Source organism: Pyrgilauda ruficollis, unplaced genomic scaffold, assembly GCF_017590135.1.
Source record: "Pyrgilauda ruficollis isolate IOZ18807 unplaced genomic scaffold, ASM1759013v1 scaffold17, whole genome shotgun sequence".
Taxonomy (NCBI): Eukaryota; Metazoa; Chordata; class Aves; order Passeriformes; family Passeridae; genus Pyrgilauda; species Pyrgilauda ruficollis.
Genome location: NW_024515875.1, coordinates 1,074,021 through 1,097,451, shown reverse-complemented (window position 1 = coordinate 1,097,451; position 23,431 = coordinate 1,074,021). Strand labels below are relative to the sequence as shown.

Here is a 23,431-nt window from a genome sequence, read left to right as displayed (position 1 = left end):
CAGTACTGCTTGTAGCCTGTTATCCTTCAAGTTGCCCTCTTCCCCTCATCCATGCAGTGAACAAATCTAACTCACACAGAAAATCTGCTAAAAAAATAAGCAATGATTGATGACTGTTCATGTGGAAATGAAAGTTTTATCTGAGAACTGAAAAACTCACGGGGCAAAACTTGCCCTTAACAATTAGTGTATTAGTGAGAGTTTTACTCTGTTGCCAAACTGTGCTCCAAAAATAATTTTCTGTGAGGAAAGTTTGGGCAATACTTGATACATTATACCTCCACAAGCCAGTGGAAGATATATTTAAGAAAATACTTCCAAATTACAAATAAGTAAAAGTCACTTGTTCCAAGCCTTTCTTAGGTTATTTTTTAGCCAATACAGCTGAAAACAAATTCCTCCTGAGACACACTGGTTTTTGTGAAAAATGTAATAACAAAAGAGAAGTTATCCTTATCTTACTAGGTGTTCATGAACTTATGAACTTTTCTCAATATGTCAGCCTCTGTATTAAAGTGGCATACTTGGAAAGGTTCTCATCTGCAGCCTCTTCAGCTTTCAGACCTTACTGAGCAGATGAAGACGTGAGCTCTATTGTCAGCACATTCATGGGCAAATGTCATGCAGTCTGATCGCAAACACAATTGAGATTCTCAACATTTTCTAGGCTTGTTACCAACGTCACTGCTGCTTGCCTACACAACATCATCTAGCAAATCTACACATACAGAATAGCTGGAACAGAAGCTGGATACCACTGGAGTGTTGCCTTTACATTTCTTTTTAATGGTATCGTACTTCACAGACAAGAAAGGCAACCCCATACAAAAAGTGCAAACAAATCATCACTTTCAGTTGAAAACTGGGTTTCGGATGCCACTCAGGACTGAACTGTTGGGCCAGTTCCTGCGCAGAAGGGTTAGAGAACATACAAAAAAGAAAATGCTTGAAATTCCTAGGACGACAATGCCTGAAATCAGCGCACTGGTGACTGTGTTCATCTGGAAAGGAGGTCCGTTTGGGTGAGCTGCAAGGAGAAGAAAAATTCTCAGGTGACATCTGGTTTTCTCTCTCATGAGTGCCAAACACCCCTTCCAACACCCAGTATACTGTATAATTGCAATGAAGGAACTAAAACTAACTGTACCTCAGAACGAGCGCCTGTCTACTTGGATAAAGCTTATCTAAGTATGTTTTGAAAACAGTTATTAATTCTTTCAACATCAATCATGTTGGGGGATAAAGACATGAGGCATTATCCCTCATCTGCCAGTTACTTGAGGCAAGACTATCATTATCCAAGGCCTTATCCAAGAACTTATCCAAGGACTATCAAAGTAGATGTATAAGGATTTGTGGTCTAATCAAGTTAATGAAAGGATTTCTTCCCCACTATAATTATCTACATTTCAATTCAAAGTCTATATAAATCAGCAGACATGTCTGGCACCAGATATTGGACATTCTGCAAGCTTGTTGCACACCTTCAGAAAGGGCTTCTTAATATGTTTATAAATTCTCAGGTAGGAAAGGTGACATATTTAATACTTATTGTAGATCAGCAAGCTGCTCATGGACCAGTTCTGAAGTAATGGGCCACATACACCCACAGCCAGTACTGTGTTTTCCAGCAACAGGGGGAAAAAACATTTGAGTACCAATGAGCATTTGCCATTTCCAGTGGTGGAGAGTAAGGTGAAATGACAACACTGTCTTCATGTGAGAAAACAGCCTGCTCCTCCCAGAAGCAGCCACCTGCCCTCAACACCATTAATCCCACTCTCCTCACCCAAGCTGAGAGGCAATCAGCACTGTTGATCTGGTTACCCTCCCCTTCCCAACACTGTACTGCTTTGTGGCTGCTACAGCAGTAACCTCACCTCACTCTACCTCTGTCGTCTCCACAGAGACAGCAACAGGAAAAGGAAAGGCTTTTGCTCTGTGATTCAGAGGATGCTTCTTTTGTTGGATGGGAAGAAAACATAGCAGCCATCAACAGAGCAAACTGTGTGCAGCAAATAAAGAATTTGCTTTTTATCATTTTAATTATATCCATAGGTAGGAGCACACCAGGGAGCAATTAATTACAGGAAGATTTCTCCATGACAGACAAGAACAGCAGCTGCTTTTATATGTTCTAAACTCAGTAACGAAAGGACCAAATAGTGCTAGAGTTCAGAGGACAGTCCTGTTATGAAGAAACACAGGGTGGAATGGCCCAATGTACCACCTGATCATCCTTTTTAGCCATCAGCCACTCTTTGTTACCAGCGAGAATAGTAACAGATAGGCTGAAACAAGTGTTCCAAGTGCCCAAAGGAAAAGCACCCTAAAACTTAAAGAGCTGAACTCCCCTGCCGTCTATTTCCTTCACTGCCCTAGCAAGGCACGAGTTCCATCCAACTTTCTCCCCAGGCTCCTTGTGTGGTTAAATACTAGAACAAGAGCTGAAGCTCTGACCTTCTGGCTTTGAGATGTGAACCAAGCTAGAGTGCACATAACAACATTTTTCCTGCTCTACTTCTGCGTGGCATGGGCAAATTTTACTGCTGAAGCCTGGTTTTGCATCTGGTGGCTATAACGTACCCTTCACTCTCATATGCTGTAGCATCAGATCTTTATTTCAATTTCATCACAGGAATTAAAAGTTTCAATGTAGATGGTGCTGGGTGCACAAATTAAACTGAGAATTCCATACTCACCAATCACTTTCTTTTCAGTGCATGTTGGTATTGACACATTTAAGCAACAAAAATAAATAAAAAGAAAAAAAGGAAAAAAAATCCCAGTGCATAGATATTAATCAAAATTATTCATTCTCAGTTCTGCTTCCCTCATAAACCCTTTCTTATGTTTCTTGAAATTCTGATTAACTTACCAAGCTGTGAATTGTTGGTTGGCGTCTCATCTATATAAAAAAAAAATTGGATGTGTCATTGCTTTAAAATACCTATGCCTATCTCCTCCCCTCTTGCAACAGAAAAGCCAATAGTTGGAGCTTTATTTTAAAAATACATCAAGTCTACATGCCACATGGACTAGTAGCTTTTAGCATCTCTGTTAAAATATGGTCAATAACATTAATTGCATGTCATTGGTTCATTTTTAATATGAGGAGATATTAAAATATTAATTAAAATTTTTAATGTCTTGTGGAAAAACAAACCAACACCACCTTAAATCAGGAATCTCTTAATTCCTGAAAAGCTGGCCAGTTCTGTTGTCTCCCTCAGTAAGAACAGAAGCATAAACACAATGTTATATGTAAGCCCCTTCACTTAATCATATTATAAAATCACTCTATAGGAAAAAACTTGAGTTTTACAAGAAAAAAGTATGTCAGCAATCATAACTTATTACAAAAGCTCTTTTTGCCATGCTTATTTTCCTCTTGGCAGTCACATAGTGGCTTTATATTCAGGCTAACATTTGGATTTTGTCTTCAGTTTTTACTTACCAGTGTCCGTTTCAGAATTACATTTCTTGTGACTGTTTTGGGGGCTTTTTGTGCAATCTGTGAGCACAGTTCACATATACATTTGTTTTGAACAGCTGTCTCCCAAGCTTAAGTGAGACATCCATCAAAAGCTACATAATTTTAACTTCACAAGTAGATCCCTGCTTTGTTTCCATACAGAGACTAAAACATTTTCTTCTGTGTACGTCTCCTGTAATGACTTATTTTGGATTAACAAAAAAGAATAATGTTTCTCTGAAAAGAGCCAAATGTTAGAAATATGAGTTCAGAAACTCACAGGAGAAGGACCATCACTCTTTTGCAGCAGCACTCTTCTGTTCCTACCAAGGCAGCTGCATCAGCAGCTCCACTGCCAGAGCAGCTGGTGACAGGTCGTGGGGGGACCTGGCTGCCTTGAGGAGCCTCTGCAGGTGCTGATGTGCACAGGCCAGCCCTGGGACAGCTTCAGCTCCACCCCAAATGAGGGAAGGGCACATCTGTGCAGTCCTACTACTGGCGTACGGACCGTGCTGAGCCAGGTTTCATGGGCTCTGGACAAATGCTAAATCTGTGCTAAAGCTAGACCAGAGTTGGCCTTGAAAACAGTGTAAGCGCTTCCATGCACCCTCACATCAGTGCAAACCAGCACTGCACCCTGGCATCCCTCATCCAAAATTTACCTAAATTCAAAAAAATTATCCAAAAATTTCCACATTTATCCAAAATTATTCATCATCCAGATAGTTTTGGTCAAGTTCTCACATGATCTTCCCCCTTTTAGTTTGTTAACAATATTATTCATAAGCCTCCTGGTTCTTACAAGTTTATTTTCACAAAGGGAATTGACAGCAGGACTAATTCCCTATTACTGATCCAGAAGAAAAAGGGAAATGCAAGTGAGATTGAGGGATTTGCCCAGTGCCAATCATGAAATTCATGGCAGAGTTTAGAATTGAATCCAATATTTTTCAAGTACTTCCCATTAAGCCATCCTTCTGTCAGCATGAGTGGAATGGTCCAAAAGCACGCTATGAAGACGGAGAAATCAAGAAAGCTTTACCCACCCACCTTTAGAATATGCCTAAAAAATTATTTTCTTTTTTCAGCCTTATTCATGATGTCATTTAAACAACCTCAGCAGTTGTCATGAAATTATAAAATTGTTTATACTTTCTTTGGCACCATTAAACATCCATCAGATCTCTTTGCTTCAAGCTATGCAATATTTAAAGATAATTGATCAGTATCCTTTTTGTTAAATTTTTGAATTGCAAAATAGCATCCACAGCATTTGAATCATGAGCTATATTACCTACCAGGGGCGGCTTGTATAAGAAGTTGTATCTAGTTTCCATTCCTTGCCTAAGGCAGCATTACTCCAGCATGCTTGTTTGGCTGAGCAAATCCGTCATTCATTTCCCATATGTACTCAAGTATGCAACTTTGAAGTTCGTTTCTCTCACTTTTTCTTGGCTAATCAGATGGCAGCAACTCTAATGGGACCATGTATAATGAAAAAAAACCCACTCATTTTCATTGCAGATATGCTGCTCATAACGGAGCCTGTTTGTTCTAGAAATGGTCTCTTGTTAGGTGGTTCCCCATCCTGAAGGGTCAGTTGCTCTCTTTTTATAGAGGTACAACTACTGGGTATTTAAAGAAGGATTTTATTCTCAAGTTTTAAATTAGATTTCCTAACCAGGTTTAGTCCTACTCTCAGCATCCTAAACCTAAGATTGCTAAGAACAATTGCTTAACTGCAATTACTTATAAATATTTGTAATTTGTATAACTTAAACAGCAGTCATATACATTTTTTTCAGAGACTGCAGGTTACATTTAGAGCTGCCTTTTATTTTTTTCCTAAAACAATTGGCAATAAAAATGAAAGTCAAGGAATTTCACCCTCAATTTAAAGCAGAGGAATTTGGCCCACTGTTTAAAATTTACAATGGGTTTTTCCTATTTCTTTCTTATAGCTGCATCTAAGAATAATGCGCATTAATTTTAAGCAACATGTAGATAAAAACCCAGAGGGAAGCTGGAAGAAATGGTGAATAGAAAGTGACAGTGAATATTCATTATCCATCCAAATTAAATTGCAACACTGAACACAGCAACTTAAATTATATTATCTCCAGTGAAATCTGACGAAAAAAGAAGTCAACCCACTGAGTCTGGACTTTTATAATGGCCCTATATGTATAAAAGTATCCCACAGTGATTTTATTGGAGGAGGAAGCATGTGAGAGCCAAACAAAAATACTAGCTCAAAATTTCTACCAAACAAAGTAGTAAAAAATGTCGTAAAAAATATTCAGCAGTAGTAAAAAAATACTCATCAAAAAGTCACTTCAAATTTACATTAAACTGCAAAACATTTCCCCAGGTTTCTGAAATTGCTGCAGTCCATAGAGAAAGATTGTTTATTCCTACCACTCCTTGTAATGATGGGGCCAGCAGAGATTACAGCATTGCCCGATGTGCTCTGAGGGCGCCAAGTCGTCCTTCCACCAGTGTCTCTTCTTTCTCTGTTGCTGCAGATCTGAGTGGTCAATCAAAACAATCATAGACTCAGTGTGGAACAGAACTGCAGCCTTTTTGTGCTTCCTGATGTAATACGAACACTTTGGTAAGCAATACTACAACTTCGATTTTATTTCTTAGTACGCATTAAATCACTTTGCAATAAAAACATCTGCAATATTGCCTGGAAGCGCATCTTATAAATTCGTGGCTTCCCATTTTATTTTGCCTCACTTTGTTTACAAAACTACATTGCTGTTGTGTACAAGATCCATCTTATAGTATATTAAATTTTCAGTAGTTAATTTCCCAAAGCTATGTTAACAGACAGTTTTCCCCAACAAATCTGTTTTGCTTGACAATCCCTATTCTTGCAAGCTTCTTGAGTGAGAGCTTGCACATCTTCCATGGAGTTCTAAATAGCAATGACACACTGCAACAATCCCCAACACTCTCATCTGGAATCCACCTTTAACGTTTGTAATCTAACATCTGCCTTAATCTACTGTACTCAAGAGTGCTCCAAACAAGAGCATTTCCTTAGTTTCAGCTTCTTGTGAAAGAACTTAAAAAATCTCAGAACATAAATTGAATGCAGAATTAATTGTGTGAATGCGTAACATAAAAATATAAAACATACAAAATTTCAGGAGTATACTGAAGTGACAGCACTTTAAAATTCTAAATGGGAAGTCATTCAGTGGGAGACAATGCAGTGTTCTGAAGACAGCACAGAACTTTGTGTTTATATGTTTATTTAAATGTTTCTTATTCCAAAATTTATTTGTTGTTCCTGATACTCCTAAAATTAGTTAATTTTAAATGCATGTAACATCATGAACTGCAGCGCAAGAGTAGTTTTCAGATGATAGAAGAGATTATATACTTTAAGGGGCATGGTATTTTTTTTCACCGTGAGAAAATTCCACAAATTTTTCTTGTCAGAATAACAGCACTTTCTATAGTTTTAACTTTTCCATAAACTATATTCTAAGATATTTCTCTTCATCCACTGTGATGATGGATACCTTACTACTATACTAAGAACATCAACCTGAAAGCCATCTCAGAGTTGTTACTTTTAAAATTAAGGACTATAAGGCAAAGAGGTAATTTCTCATATATTCAATAACCTGCGTTTTACAGGTCTAGTATTATTTTATCTCCAGATTACAGTATTCATTTCCATATTCTTCAACAGTAGTTTCACATTCCTTCAGACACAAAAAACATTCTTACTTCAGTCTCTACAAGTCGCTTTCATTCTGTGCCATCCAAACTTCCATAACACTTGTATGCAGAACTCCGGGATGTCTATTTTATATCCAGATAATTACAACTTACTGGCACAAGAAAGGGACAGTCATCTGCTCTGCACAGCTTCGTCACACAGTGAAGGAAGACTGTGGACATCTTCTGGTTCTTGTGCTTCACAAAGCGAAACACCTCAAAGGAAAACCGGCCCATTTGACTCTTGCCATTTTCAATTATGGTTGTCTGCGGGTCCTTGTCACAGCTAGTTTTTGTAGAGAAGAGTGAAACTGGGATGAGCAGCTTTGTTAGTATTTTGAAGCTCTTAGCTGGGAATATCATAGCTTAAGCAGCAAGATCAACCCTTTAATTCCTTGGAAATGAAAATATCTGCAGACACAATCTGCCTGTTAGGCTGCAGGTTCCTGTGCTGAAACACATTCCTACAAAAATACTTGTTTTGTTTTGCAGCACCACAGCAATAACCAAGGTACCATTTAATTCCAGCGCTTAAAGAAACTTGAGACCTGACGCAAGAAGCAATCAGGTATGCTAACCAGTATAGACAGGTAACTCCAAATGAAGACAGTACCTCTGCATTAGGTATCATGGATAAAATTTAATTTGAGATATTGCCAGGATGTTTTCAAAGTTCCAATTCAAATAAATGTTATTACTGGGAATACAAGTAGGAGCATCTGTGTATATTCGATCATTTGCTTAACTACTTTCCTGGACTGAAGTCTCTGATGTTTCACATCACTGTCAATCACCACATTCACCTTTGGTAAAATAAAGGCCAGTTTAACCATTCACTTTAAGCATTTATGTTATCTCTGGTAGAACTACTTTGGATATATGCTTTTCTACCTTCATAATTCTTATGATTTAGCACCTGCTTCTATGTTTATGTTCACCCAGAAAGAAGCTCTGACATGCTATCTATAAGCCTAGCCCTTGGTCCTGCCTACTAATAATGCTTAAAATTTCCAGGCAATTTAAGACACCACTATTGAAGAGGTTTATAGTTATTTTTTTAAAGAAGGACCAACAAAATACTGGGTTTGCACAGGACCTACCTGAAGAAAAGATCATATCGAAGATCGTCACTAGGATTGCCAGATGGTGTGGTGTAACAGTAGTCCATCAAAACATTCCACCTGCGCAAGGAATAAAGGGACAGATGAGGAGAACTGGCAATGCAAGTGTGGGGGATATGAGTGAGGTGAGATGAAAGGACAGTACAAAAAAGCATACAAACAGGTAGTGCAGGCTGTTACAGTGAAACTGAGTTACTGTATTAAACAGGTCTCATGCCAGTCATCCTGTTTCTTCAACTGCTTAGAAGATTAAACATAGCAGCAGAACTTTATAAATCAAATAATTTGGTTTTATGTAAGTCAACCACCACACCAACACACACTGCACGCCTCCTCTCAGAAATCATGGTCAAATAGGACTGGAAATCAAAACCAACCCACTTCTAAAACCCCTGGATTTTCTTTTAAAAAAACAATATAGGATTTCAAGTCTAATTCAGGAAAACTTTCATAACAAGAACTGCAGCAAAATATGCATTCACTGCCAAGAACCTGACATTCTCCAGCTGAGAGCAGTGATTATTGAACACCAACCATTATTTTGAAATACAAAAAGCTACGAGGAAAGACAGTTGCTTCTAAATCAGATAAGTAACAAGGGCTGAAAAGCAAGCAAGACAAGAAATAACACCCTCTATGGTACCTGCCATCAAGGTTGGTTGCTCTTACAGCTGCATATATTTTGGTTTTCAAAGGTAAACCTGTGCTTGGAATAAGGAGTTGCTGGCTGTAGGTTGAATCCTGTAAAAAAAAACATTGCCTCAATTGTAACAGAAATTTCATTTTAACAACCTATCTGCATCCAGAGTGAGCTCTCAGCAATTTTTCTGACCCTTCTGTGTAGAATGATTGTTTACTTTGTCCTCTGTAAGGGAAGAAGCAATAAGCAATGCCAGAGAAATTGCCTACAAGTTTGTCTGTTAAAACTGGCTTTGCCCCACGCAACAATTTGGGAGAATATATGATTTAATAAGGTGTTTGGATCAGTGATTAAGGAAAACACATCATTCATTGACACTTCAGTAAGTCTCCCAGAGTTTACAGGCACACATAGGAGCTACTCTGGTTTTCTAATAGGGGAGCTTTACTGGGCTGTCACACTGCACTCTTTCCCAGGAAAGGTTGCCAAGGTTATTTGAATTAGTGGAGTTAGCAATGTTATCCGTGAGATGTTATATATTTTGAGCTATAGTCTGGGAGAACAAAGACATTCTGTTATGCCAAAGTGTAGTTTCTGTCAAAGCTGGCTTGTTGAAAACTACAAGTAACAAACATTTTCATCTAAATTCTAGTATTTCAAAAGAGCTGTTTCAAGAAAGCTGTATTCAACATAAAAGTTGGGAATTCCCCATATACTACTACTTAAATATAGCTGTTTTATTGGGGCTTTTTGTTCAAAATCTAAACCACTAACGTCACTTTACACTTTAGCAACAAAGCAATGAAACAGATCTGTGTGTCAGATATTAATTGAGAATATCAAAATGCACTACCTGGTAAAGTCACCTTTGTCAAACACAGTGCTAATGCAGATAGCACAGTGACTCAGAAAGTTAAGACCTCTTGTGAAAGTTCAAAACACTCAATATATATGAAAAAAACTGGTAGAAAAGATTTCAACCAGGTTCATTGTGTCAAGCAAGACCATGGCAATCAGCAAATGACAGCAACAAGAGGGTTTACACCAGAGACCAAGTGAATTTTTTTCAAATGCCAAAATTAACAGCATGCCCAATATCTAATCTATGCAGTATCAGAGGCCTTCAGGTAGGTTTGCCTTCTTTCAAATTAATTATACATTTCTATAACACTTAGTTCTGCCACATTTTGCAACTGATTAAAAAGTGCAAGACCCTCACTATTACACTCCATAGTTGCTCTTTTATTCTTTAAGAGTAGTTTTTATTCATTTAGAGAGACGTTTGCAAAAAGGCATAAAAGCACATAGCCACTTAGGCTCTGTGAAAGCCCATTAAGCATTTTGCTACTAAACTCTGAGTCTACCATAACAGCTCTTATCTTTACTAACAATGACATGTACTAGCATCACAAAGTAAATCTGAACAACATTTTATGACAGAAGACAGAGGCAAGCTTAGAAGATGAAGAGTCAACATTAAGAAATAACACTACAGCTAAATTTGGAGAAGACAGCCGCTTGCAGTCAAGAAACAAATCTGTACACATCCCCTCACTAATAGCAAGGGTGGACATGAGCCTTGAGGCCCCAGACAAGGACTACTAACAGGGATCAAGTGATCCCACAAGACAGCAGGTCTCCAGAGGCACTCCCAACAGGCAGTGCAGGCAGTGCACAAGCTGTCCATGTATTCATCCAGCCCTGGGAAGTGATGCACAGAAGGGCATATCCACCACTGGAATCTGCCAGCCTTAGCAGTATTATTCACTGACAATGCTACTCGCTAGGGCAAGTAATGTGACTGCTACCAGGATGAAAAGACACCACTGTTCATGATCTACTTGTAAACTTAAGGGGTGGGCAGGATGAAAGTACATTTTGACTTTTGGGGATATCTGAGGGAAAAAAATGTGCTCAATATGAGCATCAATAGCATTTATTCCTGACTGTTTGCTGAACTGAGCCCTGAAAGGCAGTCAACACACAGTGGTCAATGCTTGGTTTGACTGAGAAATTTGCCTATCTGCATTCTGCCCCATCTTTTTGATCACAGGTTTATTTAAAAAAGGAGAGAACTATAATCATCATTTTAACAGATTATAGGTTGTTATTTGGGGCTCTGCTCTTTCAAACAAATGTGATTTTTTAGAGAATGCCATTGAAAAATGTCCTGTTGCAATATTTATAGCTCATTATGTTCAAAGCATAAAGCATTGACTTTTAAATCAGTTGCATGAATTATAACTCAGCAACACGATGGCAGGAATAATAATGCAAAAAAAATCGAATTCATAATTTACAAAAATGATGCTTGATAGATTGAAAAATTGATATTTAAATCAGGTATTTAAAATGTATGAGTAAAAATTTTAATCAACACAAAAATATAATTTCAGGGATTAATGTTAAATAGAGGTCCTTGCATTTTTCATGTTTCAGTGTCACCAACCCATTTACATGGTAAAAGCTTTTAAAATAATGCATATTCAAATTATCTAAAACATAAGGAAGAAGCATTGGATGAAAACTGTCATAATTATTAACCCTTAAAATCTTTAAAGTCCACACTGCAAGGCAACATGTGAATCAGGATATAGATTTGGAACTGATTCATCCTTGACAACAACCACAGATGATCATAACACTCTGATGAGGCTTGAACACAAAAACCCCACGGCCAAAGTGCTACAGTTCATTGCTATGGGAGTAGGTGTGGAATAATTGTATAGAATTCTACAGAGCACTCTCTGTTTAAGCACAAAGCACCTATGCACACACAGAGAAACATAATAAATGCAAACAAAATATGCACTCTGGAGTATGATTGTTATGACTACAATTGATTGGTCACATGGCACTACCAGCTGAAAGGCAGAGCTGTAAATTGAGGAACTGTATAAATACAGGACAAAAAGACTGTGTCTGTCCTCGAAGACCAGACACATAAACACAAGACAGCAAGTACATGCAAACAAAAAGGAAGAAGGAATTCAGAGATGAAAGATGCCTGGAAGAAAGGCTTGGCTCATGGGAGAAATGGGAAGGAAACAGCACATTATGAGGAGGAATCTATACTTTTGTCTGCTAAAACAGTTTGTATCCACATAGAGAAGAGATTAATTCAGTCCAGGTCATACTGTGTTCTATACTCACATTGTAAAGTAACAAATTCAAAGTGCTGATAAAGGTACCATTGTTCTCTCTTACAGAAATAGCAGCTGATGACCTACAACAGACCCAGAAACCAAAAACCATCATGAAGAAAGATACCTTATTTTTGTTTTTGCATACTTCAGTAGGCTTTATCATTAAAAAACTCAATGAGTCATATCACAAGAGTTAATTTATGCATTTGGGTTATAAACTTCAGAAACAGAAATTTATAGTGAAAATACTGATAGTCTTAACTATGCATAAAATAATGGATGCTACTGGAAACACAAATCAGAAAAATAATTAGCAGAGAGGCAAAGTGACAAAATGGATCTTACTTCACATGATGCACAAGGTTTACTCATGGAAATATTTTCTTTTGTATTCTATATTTACAAGCTTGCAAACTATTTAATGAAGGGTATTTTTGTTTTGTTTTGTTTTCTTTTTCTGCTATAATTTTTGAAAAGAAAATTTTAAGGGAAGATTTACATTTTTAAGGGCATCTTCATAACAGCAGGTATTCATAAATTATATTATCTCATATAATGATGCTACAGAATTTTATTTTTCCTTGCAACACATCTTCTTTTGGTGTTTTTCCTTTCCCTTTACTCTTAAACAGCCAAAATTGCTACATGCTGTTATGGCATGCACATATACATGCTTTCACAAACATGGGGGTGAAACACACAGAAATGAAAAAGCACACTTACGAAGCAAGCTGGGTATTGTTAACCAAGTACTCCAGTGGGTAGCTACAGCTAAATTTGTACAGAAGCCCAGGCAAATAGCTGATAATCGTTGGTGGGTCTGGTGTATCAATATAGCCTGAAACATTACCTATCTGTACCACTGAGGTATTTCCATAAGCATTGATACCTCGAGCTGAGGATACCTATTGAGGAAGAGAGAAAATTATTATTAGCTGAAATTAACTGTGTAACAAAAAAACCTGAAGGACACTGATGGTTTAGCCCATAATTTACTCTGAAATATCTTCACTAAAACTTTCAAAAATTAATTTACTTTTAAATCTTCCTTGTGTTCTGTTTTTCACCTCCTTGGAATCAGGCATATAAAATTCACAAGCTGTATCCCTATTCTTAGAACAGACTTGAGCAACATTTGAAAATAATTATGAATCTTGGAAGCATATTTTTGGTAGGCACTTTTTTTCCTCCACATTCCCATTGAATTCATGCCACTTATTGGAAAAAACTAAAGCAACTTTTCTATTACTGTTAAAAAGTATTACCTTAAATGAGCTTCTGTATCCAGTAAAAAGGCCAATACACAAGCAATTTTGTTCACAGAAACAATATTTGTTCACTGTTGAGCTTCAGTTTGGGCACATCAAAAATAGGGTACTTTATAAGCAGACACAAGCCAAATAGTTGAAATTTGAGTGTGTGGCTTTGTTTATATTATACCTTTCTAAATCTTAAATATAAGCTATAAACTGTCAGAAAATACAGGGCTGAAAAGTAATACATAATTAATGCCAATGCAACCTAAATTGTATCCATGGGCGCGTGCTTTTCTGTATTGCTCAGCTCACAGAGTGTGCAGAGCCTGAAAAAAACACACAGTCCTCAGGAAAACTGAGGGACATTTCTCTGCTGGTATTAGTCCAGGCCCACTCCATCTGTGGCTACTGATCTGAATAAGGGGGTTGTTTGAAAACAACTGAGAACAGCACAAATTCCTTCCTCAGCAGGCACAGACACAACGGGGCAAATTAACATGGCACTGGACTTCTACTGCAGCATTTCTTTTGTAGAACTGTATTAGCAAAACAGATGTTCTCAGTAGCTTTAAAACACATGGTTTCTTAAAAATACATTTCATTATGGAAAAATCATCCTGAGGTGCACGAGTTGTAACATTTTGTAGTAAGTAGCACAGGATAAACATCAGGAATTTAGATTTCTTTGTCTACCAAAAACACACCTAAAAGACAGAAGCAGGTATGCATTTTGCCCATAGCATACTTAATAATTTTCTAAATGGCACAAAAATGTTGAAAATAGAATTTTCCAGGATCTGAGTTTTTGCCTAAACGCTACAGGCTAAATCAGTGCTCTACAACTAAAGCTTTTTTAACTTCCTCACCACCCTACCCCCCATAAAGTAAAATGCTGAGTCTACTGTACTACAAAAAGATATGGGTTTTACACAAGTTCTGCCTGAGCTGTTGTCTTTCCTTTACTTTTATTGAAAATTAGCTTGAAGGCCTTTGCTGTGAAACACAGCCAAGAAATGCAGGGGGTTGTAAAACTCCAGTGTGGGGAACATGATAAGAAATGCTCCCTGCTCAATTTTTGTCTTTGTTTGGGGGCACAGCACAAATAAACAGAGAGGATGGGGGAATATTTTTTGTTATATTTTTAGCAGCTGCTTTGTCTTTGTATTCAGTGCAGCCTGGTGGGGGACATCATTTGGACTTATGAGTTTGGGGGGTCTCTTTGTTTTGTTTTTTAAACATCAAGCTCTTACGATTATGATCAAATAGCAAGTTCAGGAAGTTGACCATACACAGGAACAGGAAGAAGTTGCTTCCTGGAAAATTCTTCTACTGCAAGTCAGAGAGGTGCTACAGCTGGCAAAGAGAGTCTTGAATTGGCTGAACTGGTTTTTTGTTGAAATTTTAAAAGAAAACTCAGCCTAAGGCACAGAGGCCACAGACCATATCAAACATTTCAGCAAATTTATTAGCAACAAAACAGGGGGTTTGTTATAAAAACTGACAGGGATCAAGTACAAATAAGAATTCTGGACAAAATAAAAGCCTTGAGAATAATACATTTTTACACTTTTTTTTTAAAGTTATTCAGAGGTATTTTGATATCACTCAATGTGATACACGTGAACTGTGAAACTCTCCACTTCTGCAAAATCTAAGGCATGGTCAGCAAGATTTTTAGAAACACCTTGGAAAAATCTTTCTTCCACTCAAAAAATACTTAAATTCAAATTATACTTTCTAATCAGAGGACAAATGTGTGTCGCGCCATATTTTCTCAATAGTAATCAAGATTATAAGTTACCAACTTTCTCTGGTTTTCTTTGATGCATGCAATGTTTCTAACTGGGTAAGACAAAGTAAATATTATCTATGAAAGCTACAATGCTGTCAAGGGCATTCACTTGATCCTATGTATACATAGCCATGCTATAATTTCACTTTGATTTGGTCTTACCACTAAAGTATTTCCACAAGATTCCAAAGTACTCAGATTGATGATGAAAATGACCACTGCTGGAAAGGTATTGTTATTGATGAAGCCCCTGCAGTGGGCATCCCCATGTTTCCCATTCAGTGCCAGATCTGTCTCAGAATAACCAGAAAAAAGAACTGTGCAAAAATTTATCTTCATAGTAATTGTCTGTACTCCGCAGAAAACATTGATATCTCGCTCAGCTGCAAGAAAAACACAGGGAAAGACATTGTAAGAAAATCTGAAGTAATCATTATACAACTATTGTAGCAGTTCGTCTAGCGTTGTTACTTCCAATCAAATAAATTTTTAGATTTCAGTTTCAGGAAAATTTTAGAATATAAGGGTAGGAATTGCACTAGTCTGAGGAACAGATTGGACTCTACCATTTCACTGAAGAAAAAACCAAGAATTGATATAGTAACACAGTGTAACCAAGCAAGAAATACATTAATCCCTCAGCAAATCTTTTAGTAGCACATTCATAAAATGAAACACTGCAACAGAGTAGAAAACATCAAGTGGTTAAATATTTGGAGTCTGATTAAGCAGCCCCCTCTGGAACAGAAATTTCCAGCAATTCTGAGAAATAGAGAAGGCCAAGCTCTGCCTCCCAGCCCACTCTGGCATGGAAACTGGCTACATTTTCCTGAGTTGTCTGGAGTCCACTTTGCATGAGATCACAGTCTCAGGCTGTGCAGACTTTGAAGTACAATTAACAGTATATCAGAGTAATTTATTATGATCTCTCCAAGGTTGGTTTTCCCTGGGTTTTGGCTTTGGAGTTTTTTTAAGAGCCATCAACTTGAGCTTCAATGAAAAATCAGTTGGCTCTTGAAAGGCTACGATCAATACCACAAAGCATCTTGCAATCTTTCATTCTGTGCATAATGACAACACAAAAGACCTAGAAAGAAACAGCTGTTAAAACTGATCAATTTTTGAACAGCAAAAAAACTGTCTTCACCAATTTGACCTTTTATTCAAAAGTTCTGAAGATTTTTACATTCTGAATGGAGAAGCATCAGGTTCAGATACAGACACAAGAAACAGATTGTTTTGCTTTAAAGCTCTAACATTGCTCTTCTTTAAGGTCTTCTTTGCCCACAGATGGCTGGAGGGCTGTTCTGGTGTTTCCCCCTAGTGCTTTACAAAAATACATACTGCATTGTGTTAAACACAGATATTACTCCTTTATAGAACTAATTTATTACATCTGCTTAAAGATTAAGGGCTATTAAAAATTGTAGAACAACTTCAGTCAATACTGTACCATTAAGCCTGCTAAAATGAATTGCTTCACTTCGTAGTCATAGCAGAGAGGAAATGAAATTTCCATTACAATGAACTAGTTCTTCCCTCATGGTAAAGGAGCACAGGTAGTTTAATTTAGACAGCTTTAATGGTGACTTTCAAACCAAAACAATCAAGTGCAGAAAATAACAGGCCAAACTCAGTCCTGAGCTAATGCCATGATAAATATTACTCACTGCGTGTTAATTTGGGTGGAAAGGTACTGCAGGCAAGACAGGAGTTGAAGTGATTTGGCATGAAATTCTTCTGGTTTGTACACAATCCCACTAATGTAACACACAAAGATCAGAAAGCAACATGCCTTCATTTTTCTCTGCAGGAGGACTATTACCATCTGTTTAATGAGTGTACCAAGGGAGAGGGGCCAGCACAAAAAGGGGAATGGCAAAGTGTGCATTTCTGTTTCTTGGACTGATGCACAGTCAGATCATAATGAATTGCAGGATGTAACAAAGTAGCTCAGTTAATTTCATAACTCACTTCAAGCCTTTTCAGAAAGCAGAATAATAACTTTACCAATTAAGTTATCTTTACTGCTTGCAAAATTATCATTTGACACTATGGGATATGAGACCATACTGTATAAAACCAACTTCTGCGTGATACAGGAGGATACACAACTTTTCCAGACTTAACATTTCCTGCCCACTGCTTCATGAGGAAGTATTGCTGCCAAATTAGTCCATTCCAGAAATAAAACATTTTTTGAGCAGAAGTTTATCTGAAGCCAATCCCAAACAGATCTAATGCCCTCTTAGATGTTAAATATCTAGCATATTTCTTGAGAATTTGGGAAGGTAAATATTTTTCCTATATAAGTTAAAAGAAACAAACAAAAAAAAGTATTTGCATTTCTGCATTAAAAGCCTTTGGTTTTCTGAGTCAGAGGGGCGATGGCTTGAAGGTTACAGCACCCAGCTGATGAAGCCTTAACTATAATGCTCCCAGGGTTTCCGTACAGGAAAACTACTTGCTTTCTTTCTGACTCAAATCACACAAGCTACCTACAGCCAGAGGTGCTCATGGATGTCTCCCAAGCACGAGAGTAAAGCCCAAGAGGTACACGGATCCTACAGAAACAGAAACCATCTTGAATTATGGGCAGACTCATCGGGGCAAATGCTGGGAGCTCCACTGCCCACTTCTGCTCTGTCACCCCTCCACACATGGACAATTCACACCAGGGCAGGCATCAAAAAAACCCTCAGAGGACAAAAGCTTCCACAGATCACCATTGATAAGTCATTCCATCAGAAGAGGAATGAAAAGATCTGTGTAGTCCAAAACCAGTTTCTCCTCATGAATCTCCTCTTCGATCAAATGGCTGCTTTGATATTGAATTAAAATGCACAGTGTATGTGAAAAAGCTGCAACATTTTCTCAGTCCCTACTAAGTTCTCAACATGAACTCAAGACAAGAACCTCCTGAATCAAAACTGCATGTCCCAATTGGAGACAGACTGCTATGGCTCTATGCCCCAGAAGCCTTCTAAAAACTATGCTTTACTGCAATGCAGAACTAAAGTTTTTGTCCTGTGTAAGCTCTCTGAACGATGGCAAGATCTAACCTAATTATATATTCTCTAGAACACATCTAGCTTTGGTACAAAAAAAAAAAAATATCACTGCATTTTTGTCAACCAAAAATGGGGCTATTTTCCCTTCATTCCTGATGACTATTGCATAGCTGCATTCTAAAATAACCCTGCAAACTGCAGAAACAAAAGTTCTGTTTGATTGTCATCCTATTTATGCAGCACTACTCCTATGCAAGAAGTCACCTAAGCGATGAATGATAAAAGCACAAACAAATGAAAAATGGATGAGCTCCATGGTTCCTCTAGGAAGGCTTCCTTTGTCCTCTTTGTGGAAGACAACTTCTGTTTCTTATCAACATTTAAAGAAAAAGAGACAACTTCAACACCCAATGGCTTCTCCAGTACCTGCATATCATGCTTGGAATTCCAGCTGACAGAAATAAAGACTCCTTGCATGGAACAAATAAGGAACAGGAAGAAAAATCTATCCATGACAAGGTTCTGTGAGTAGTATCTCAGCCTGGAAGATACCAGTTCTCCTTTTTGACCTCTCCTGAGCCAAGTGCTGGGGAAACCAGCACAGGAAGAGTGAGCCCCTTCTCTCTGGAGAGGCTCTCTCCATCTTCAGCAGCCTCTCACGTCCACTAGCCCCAGCTCATTACATAGCAGACCATTCTGCATATTGAAAATAACACCTGTCAAATTTGGGGCAAAAGGGATTCCTGGCTTTTACTTCCACCTCAGATGCACGACTAACAAACAGAATTATTTTTCTTTTGTAGCTCTCAAAATCAACAGTAAGACTGTTGATTAAATCCTGGCCTTTGAATCTTTTATGACAAACAAGAAAAAGGACAAAGGACTCTGGTCTCAGCTCATATGGCCAGTGAGGGGTGATTAGAATTTACTTTAAAAAAAATCTGTTTGCCTGTAACGTAAACAGATATTCTCCCCAGTCAATGAGATTTGGCAGACATGGAATCTGATACGACTCATTTTTATGAGGCAGAATTGCAAGAGGCCCCTAAATACCCTCAATAAGAGATGAATTCCATTCGCAGGTATCACATTGCAAACAAACATTGGCACAGAGCAGGTGCAAAAAATGACCAGAGAAAAATTTTAAAACACAGAAAGAGGAACATAAGCTTCCCTCTATCTGTTGCAAACATCTCAAGAAGGCTGAAATGGGGACCAGATAAGCCACAATCGCCTAAGAAACTCAAAAGGTAGCTCTGAAGCAGATGGGCAAAATTCACTCACACTTCAGAAGCAAGCCTGCAAAAATTCATGCTAAGTGGAATATATATATATATATTATGAATAGAATAGGATAGGAACACATATACATTAAAAAGTATCTTGCAAAATACTCAGCTAAAGTGTGATTTTCTCTAGGAATGGAGACAGTGTATTTGATCTTCTTTGCATGTCTTATTTCTCTGTTCCTCATATTGATTAAGTAGAAAAGAATCAAACCCACTGTTAGTCCTTATGTCAACAAAACACCTAGCAGTGTGATGGTCACATGAGAATCAATAAACCGACTTTATGCCTTCTGCTGACTTACATTTAATAAAAAAGCCGACCCTTCCTGGAAAAAAAAAAAAATCAAAACTTTTATTATTCAGAAAGCAACAAGAGGAGAGGTATTACAGTGTAATACTACACTGAGTGTTCATTACTGAGCTATTCAATTCAATCGCTATCTCAGAAAAACAAGATGTGAGAGAGACAGTATTCACAGCCTTCTTTTTATTATTATTATTCTGCCCATAATACAACTGAAGCAGGAAGGATCAGCAATGTAATAGAAACTAAAAGGATCCTTTGCCTGAGTAAACCCTGATACCATGCCACCAAGACTGACATTTCATTTCTATTTCTCATTGTATTAACAGCTCTGAACACCCAATGTCCCCAAAATGACTTCATTCCCATTTTCTTAGAGGAAGGAAAATACATCATCCATAGACAAAACTCATTGCTTCACCTGTCCCCAAGCAAGGCCTTAATGTTGAAGTGAGGCACTAAAATTTTGCCATCAAGATAATTTTGCTTAAAATAGATTCATATTTCTTTATTTTACTAAAAGGATATAATTATATTCTCTTACTCAGGAAAAGAAAACTATAAAACCTAAACATGAAAGAAAACCCAGTAAGAAGTGTGAGAGTGTTAAATCTATAGAGAACATTTACAATAATATGAGCTCTGGTAAATGTCTTGGACAGTTTAGAGCACTGGCAAAAGCAGGTCAAGCCCCACTGGTGTGAGGGGAATTGTTTGCTTTGCTACCAGGCTGAATTTGACTCATTGTGCAATTAAGAAGGAAGCAAAGTGCAGCATTAGGCAAGTTCATTGTCACAAAAACAGTTAACACTCACTTAATGTGGAGTCCTACCCCCAGGCCTTAGACAGATTTAAAACTCTGTATTTAAAAATAAGCACTGCTTTGAAGCAAGACAATAAAGAAGCCATTAGAAAAAAAGTCTATTAAATACTTACCAGGAAACCTGCTATGGAGGTTAGCATCACAGTTGTATCCATTGAACTGAGCAGTCACTGGGAGCACTTTAATCGTCAGCAGGAGCAGCAACCATACCTGTTCCATTGCAAAACCTAGCAAAACATTGAGTGGTTATTACACACATCTGTTCATTGCATTAAAGATGCTCACTGCAAACATTCTATAGCTCGGGAGGCGACGGACTCCAGCAAAGGAACTGGGGATAAAGCTCACAAGCTTGTGGGAATGAGGTCACAGACAGCAGGGCCCATTTCTCTGCTCCTGAGTAATGTGCAATTTCTATTAACTTCTACAACTTTCAATCATAACTTGTGGCAAAATAAAAGGCACTCAAGGATAATAGAAAAGGGAAAAAACAACCCTAATATATATTGATAGTTTAAAATTGCTTGAATATTTAAATTCCAACTGGGTTTTTTTTGATGTTTCAGTGTAATATTCCTTAAGAAAGATGTCTTGGCTAAGATTAAACTATTGTTCCAAGTCATGAAAAACCATAGAAATAAATGGTTAGCTCAGCAATTCCCAGGCTCAAGATACTAGAATAAAATTTGGTTCATATCTATTTGCCAAACATTTGTTCTTTGCAGCACAAATGCAATTAAATTGCTTAATACAATTAACGCAATTAATTTGCTTAATACAGAGAGCTGGTGCAGACACTTGCATCTACTTGAATTGTATCTGGCAATCAGAACACAAGAATTTCAAGTGTCCTCAGTGATGATTCCTTTAGCAAGGAAAGGCTCCAAGGTGTAACACCTGTGGTATTTACCACAACCAAAAAAAGCCCAACTTCTTACACATGTCTGTCAAAAGCATCCCAAAATATTGAGATTTTTGTCAGTAAATCCAAGTGCATTAATTTTTTGTTTTGTTTATTTTGTTTGTTTTCTTGGGGTTTTTTATCTATGTAAGATTTTGTAATTCCAGAGAATATAACTGCTGATGTACACCCCAAATGTGGCAATGTTCTCCATTTGCCTAGACAGGAACTCAGCAATTCTAAGATTTAGGGAATTGCTTCCTCTAAGACTACAGATCACCTCTCTCCAAGTGGATAAGGCACATATGCAAACTCCAGGGATAGAGCACACCTAAATGCAGCCATACCTGGCATGGCAAGGAACTGTTCTGCATTGCTAAGAGCTGGCCACAGCACATGGAGAGAACACTTGAGACAAGCCCTCACTCTTTACTGGATCTTTCAAGGTGTTACACAGCAGCCTGAGCTGCTTCTCTTCAGTAATACAAAGGCTTTCACTAATTTTCAAACCATGCTCTTTTAATGCTCTGCATTGAAAGAAAGACCCTTAGAGGACACTCCCACATGCTTTGTGAATGAACAGATCAACTCCAAGAAAACACTGACCCAAATTCTTCTAAAAAGTCAAAGGTGTGTCCAATTGTACAATGATTCCTGTGTAATTCTGCTTGGAAGTACACGGAATAAAATGCAGAATTGGAAACATGGGCTTCCAGATAAGCATGCACATTTGGGAGGTCAGGTGTAACTTTTGCTATTATCACATCCAAAAGCAGCTCTCCTACCTAGTTCTTCACAACTTTCTCAACGAGTGAGTTACAGCAACAATGCAACCTCCTTTTTGTTTCAGGTGGATACTAAATTCCAAACAAAAGCACTCTGACTCTTAACAATTTTTCTATTAGATTCCTGTGGAGATTGACAGCACTTGCGGCTAATGTTGATGAAGAATTGTGAAAACATAAGAAAGAAAATAAAATTTCCAACTGGGTTGCTATGAAACCTCTGTATTTTCATGATCTCTTCACCCTGTCCATCACTCTCAGATGGAGAAGCACAGCAGTGTTTTGCTTGTTTGTTTACTATAAAAATGCATCCGTTATTTTGAAAGAAACATCTTTTTTTTCAGAAAGTTGGCATTTCTCCAGCGTTCTGGAGCCTTACATCTGCTTGTACATACAGCAGTTACATCAATAAAGTGGGTATGACTGTTCTCTTGTATATGGGCTGGTTTCTGATGTCCATTACAATGGGATACGTCAAGGGCAATTTACCTAGATCTAAACCTGAGTTTAATTTTCTAACATCCACAGTGGTTTTCTGCTAGTAAAAAAGAAAAAAAAAACTTTGAAAAGAGTTAAATGAAAGGTGCCACTGATAAAGCTGTAATTATTATTTTAGATGAAAAGCAGAACTTCAGAATAAATTCTAAAATTTCAATTATTAAACATAACTTAAACTGCTGCATTTTGGAGGAAGGATAGATGATTGCTAAGGAACAAATCTGAATTAAGACATTAAGTATTTATAGCATTATTTCTCTAGCTGTATTCAGAACAATTCAGATATTACCATAACCAAAAATGTCCTACTTGCTTTTTGGCTATTGATTCATCTGCATATGAATCAATATGCAGATCCAGATCACCAATTGAGCTGACTCCTGCTGCTTTTGCTTAAATAAGCTACGAATATGCATTATTTTTCATTTTTCAAGAGAACTGCAGGGCTAGAAATCATCCTGAATGGCCAACATCACTGATCTGCCCACTCCAGACACAATTAAGGCAGCCATTCTTGCTTTTCCAGTCTGGTCTTAAAGGCCCCTAGCAACCTATTTCTCAACAGAAATTTCTGAACTTCAGCCCTCCCAAATGTATAAGGCATCCTAAGCAAAAGTTTTGTACCATACTAATGTGGCTGACCATTTAATAC

General features: G+C 37.6%; 1 protein-coding gene across 1 annotated transcript; it reads right to left on the bottom strand.

The window, feature by feature from the left end:
- Window positions 1-851: 851 nt before the first annotated feature.
- Window positions 852-20,814, bottom strand: ZPLD1 (zona pellucida like domain containing 1). The gene is made up of 10 exons (XM_041464002.1): window positions 20,709-20,814; window positions 15,331-15,551; window positions 12,844-13,025; window positions 12,128-12,200; window positions 8,978-9,075; window positions 8,314-8,394; window positions 7,328-7,499; window positions 5,894-6,002; window positions 2,879-2,908; window positions 852-1,027 (listed from the first exon to the last, which is right to left on the bottom strand). Exons 1-10 carry the CDS (start codon window positions 20,812-20,814, stop codon window positions 852-854), a joined length of 1,248 nt encoding a protein of 415 aa, XP_041319936.1.
- Between the last annotated feature and the right edge of the window lie 2,617 nt (window positions 20,815-23,431).